Below are 3,068 nucleotides of genomic sequence, written 5' to 3' on the forward strand. Positions count from 1 at the left end.
GCCTTTTGGTATAATTCAAGAAGGTGTCTTTCAATCCTTTCCATGAACCTTACTAATAAAACAGTTCATGAAATGGTTTTACCTCTTTACCCCTACAGTCCTGGAGTTAGGGGCTCCTTGTTTCATGGGTGGGTCATGTCCCCTGTGCAGTTTGACAGATCTCTCCAGCCATTTCCTCCCTGTCCTGTGACCTACCCTGCCATTCAGAATTCACAGCTGGTTTTGCTTGACCCTTAGTGCAAGGTGCGGGGAAGTCAGGTCTGTCACTCCCTGGAGTGGCTTTGTAAGAAAGATTTCAATGAAGAGAGGCCTCTTCCTGGCACTTCTACTGATTAGTTATTGTACTAGGTAACCCGAAGAAACATAGGACCAGTTCACAAGACCTGTGTAATGCAAAATCTGCCTATGGGAAATGCATTTATAATGTGAAAATCCCCTTCTATGGATAAAGGGTCCTGCACCCGCTGCTGACGTCCCTGGGTAACACCAGCCCCCTCGTTCGCAGAAAAAGAACCAGGAGACAAACCTGAGCTCATTTTCCCGTTCTTCCCTGGGCTGTGTTGATCCCTAAACCTGCAGAGGTCCTTATTTAGATCGTGACTGCTATGACAGCTACATCTTTTATGGTTATAGGTACCAGATCCCTGTCCTGTGTTCAAGGCAAGCCTCTCTGTGCACCTCAGTCTGAGAAATCATTCCAATTTTTAGATTTTTATGTAGTCTGCCCCTCCCCCCACATTGGCCAAGGAGATGGTTTGGATTCTTCTTAAAGGCTTTCGGAACAGGGGGTGCCTGCCTCGCTCAGTCCGAGAGCCTGTGACTCTTGATCTCAGGGTCATGAGTTCAAGCTTCACATTCGGTGTAGCGATGACTTAAAGAAAGGACAAAAAGAAAAGGAAAGATAAAGCAAGGCTTCCGTGTGTTGATACCCACCCAGTGGCATCCGCCCTTCCAAACGGGCCTGTGTGCGGCTCTGCCCCAGCTCATCTGTTCCTCTTCATGCACACCGGGGCAGGATTAACCCAGCTCTTCTCTGCTTTTCAGACTTGACGGAAGAGCGGCTGGGGGACAGCAGCTCGGCCGACAACACGGAGACCTTCAGCGACAAAGACGCGGACCAGAGGAGCTCCCCAGATGTGGCCAAAAGCAAGGGCTGCTTCACCCCGGAGAGCCCCGAGATCGTGTCCGTGGACGAGGGGGGCTACGCGGTGCAGAAAAACGGAGGCAACCCGGAGAGCCGCCCGGACAGCCCCAAGTACCACGGGGAGCAGAACCACCTGCTGATCGAGGGCCCCTCGGGGACCGTGTCCCTGCCCTTCAGCTTGAAGGCCAACCGGCCGCCCCTGGAAGTGTTGAAAAAGATCTTCCCCGCCCAGAAGCCCACGGTGCTGGAGCTCATCCTGAAGGGCTGCGGCGGGGACCTGGTGAGCGCCGTGGAGGTCCTGCTGTCCAGCCGCTCCTCTGTCGCCGGGGCTGCCGCGGACCGGGCCGCCGAGCCCGAGGGGCTGGTGCTGCCCTCCAACGGCCACATCTTTGAACACAGCCTGAGCTCCTACCCCATCTCCTCCTCCAAGTGGTCCGTGGGCTCGGCCTTCAGGGTCCCGGACACGCTGAGGTTTTCGGCCGACTCCAGTAACGTTGTCCCCAACCCCTTGGCCGTGCCCCTACAGCATCCTTTTCCCCAGCCGCCCCGCTACCCGCTGATGCTGCGGAATACTTTGGCCAGGAACCAGTCGAGCCCCTTTTTGCCCAACGACGTGACCCTGTGGAACACCATGACCCTGCAGCAGCAGTACCAGCTGAGGTCCCAGTACGTGGGCCCCTTCCCCGCCAACTCGGCCGGCGTCTTCCGGAGCTCGCCGGTCCTCCCCGCGCGCGCCCCGGAGGACCCCCGCATCTCCATCCCCGACGACGGCTGCCCGATCGTGGCCAAGCAGCCCCTCTACACCGAGGAGGACTATGACGAGAGGTCCGACTCCTCAGACTCTAGAATACTCAACACGTCCTCCTAAAGGCCGCTCCCTGCGGGGCGGCGTGACCAGGTGACCTTTTCTGTGCATTCGAACCCCGGGCCCGTCAGGAGAGGCCGCTTCTGTGTCCACCCTTCCCTTCTGTTTGACAAAGTGACTGTGCTTGATTCTATACCTTAGCAATAAAAAAGCATAACTTATTTAATTTCTTGCACTTCGTTGGGAAAAAAATGCCAAATAGCTCTGCTCTGTGGCTTTAGTGCTGAATGTTTATTGTCAAAGAGAGTCTGATGCTAAGAATAGTCTTGGGAAAGCCGGGTCCAGCGGCAAGGTTTATTTGGGGAGGGAAGGCTGGGGGCCCGCTTTGCTCCCAAACTCGACCCGGAATGTCCGACAAAACAGTATACTTGAATGCGGTTTTGTGAAAGAGGATTCCTCAGGATCTGTAAAAAACGGAAGCAAGCGATTTCGGTTGCAAATGGACCTTATATTCTTATGCTAAAATTCCTTCTTGCATTTTAGAGAGACGCTGCACTTCAGGAGGGAGTGAACCGCTCACGTGCTTATGTAGGCTCGGACAGTTTTCAGAGACAAACTCCTTTAAGAATTCTTCTTTCCACGTGGCTGAACTGAAACATGCGTGATGTCCGTGTAAAGCCCATCCCAGCTGTGAACTGCATGAAATGTATTGTGAAATGAACACAAGGTTAAGCTTTGTCAGGTGAATGTAGCATGCTGAGGGCTCTAGGAAAAAAAAATAATAAACTAAGGAGAAGATCTTCGTTTATGTCATTTCTGCTTGTGGAAAGAGGATCTCTAAAGAGAGCAATTTGATGTAAAAGCTGCTTCCTAGCACATGGATCGGGGGGCCCAGGGGTCTGTTGAATGGGGACATTTCTTGAGAAATATGAATGAGAGTTTGGGGGCTGTGTTCAGAAAGAGGATTTCCTGTTTAAGAATAGAGCTCAGTCCAGTCCCTCCACACCTCCCGCTGCTCCAGCAGATGCGTCGTGAGTGCCTCGCCTGTGTAAGAGAATGCTTTTGGTCTGCTATTACCCGAGTCCCCTGTGCGCGAGTCCGAGCTAAGCAGGGATGATC

General features: G+C 53.4%; 1 protein-coding gene across 1 annotated transcript in view; it reads left to right on the forward strand.

The window, feature by feature from the left end:
• Positions 1–2,730, forward strand: part of DMRT3 (doublesex and mab-3 related transcription factor 3) — a 14,547-nt gene extending 11,817 nt beyond the window's left edge. The window contains exon 2 of the mRNA XM_059412330.1: positions 1,045–2,730. Within this exon, the coding sequence (XP_059268313.1) occupies positions 1,045–2,012 (968 nt within the window). The 3' untranslated portion in view covers positions 2,013–2,730. The remainder of the gene's footprint in view (positions 1–1,044) is intronic.
• The last annotated feature ends 338 nt before the right edge of the window (positions 2,731–3,068 follow it).

This window comes from Mustela nigripes, chromosome 9 (genome assembly GCF_022355385.1).
Source record: "Mustela nigripes isolate SB6536 chromosome 9, MUSNIG.SB6536, whole genome shotgun sequence".
In the NCBI taxonomy this organism is placed as follows: Eukaryota; Metazoa; Chordata; class Mammalia; order Carnivora; family Mustelidae; genus Mustela; species Mustela nigripes.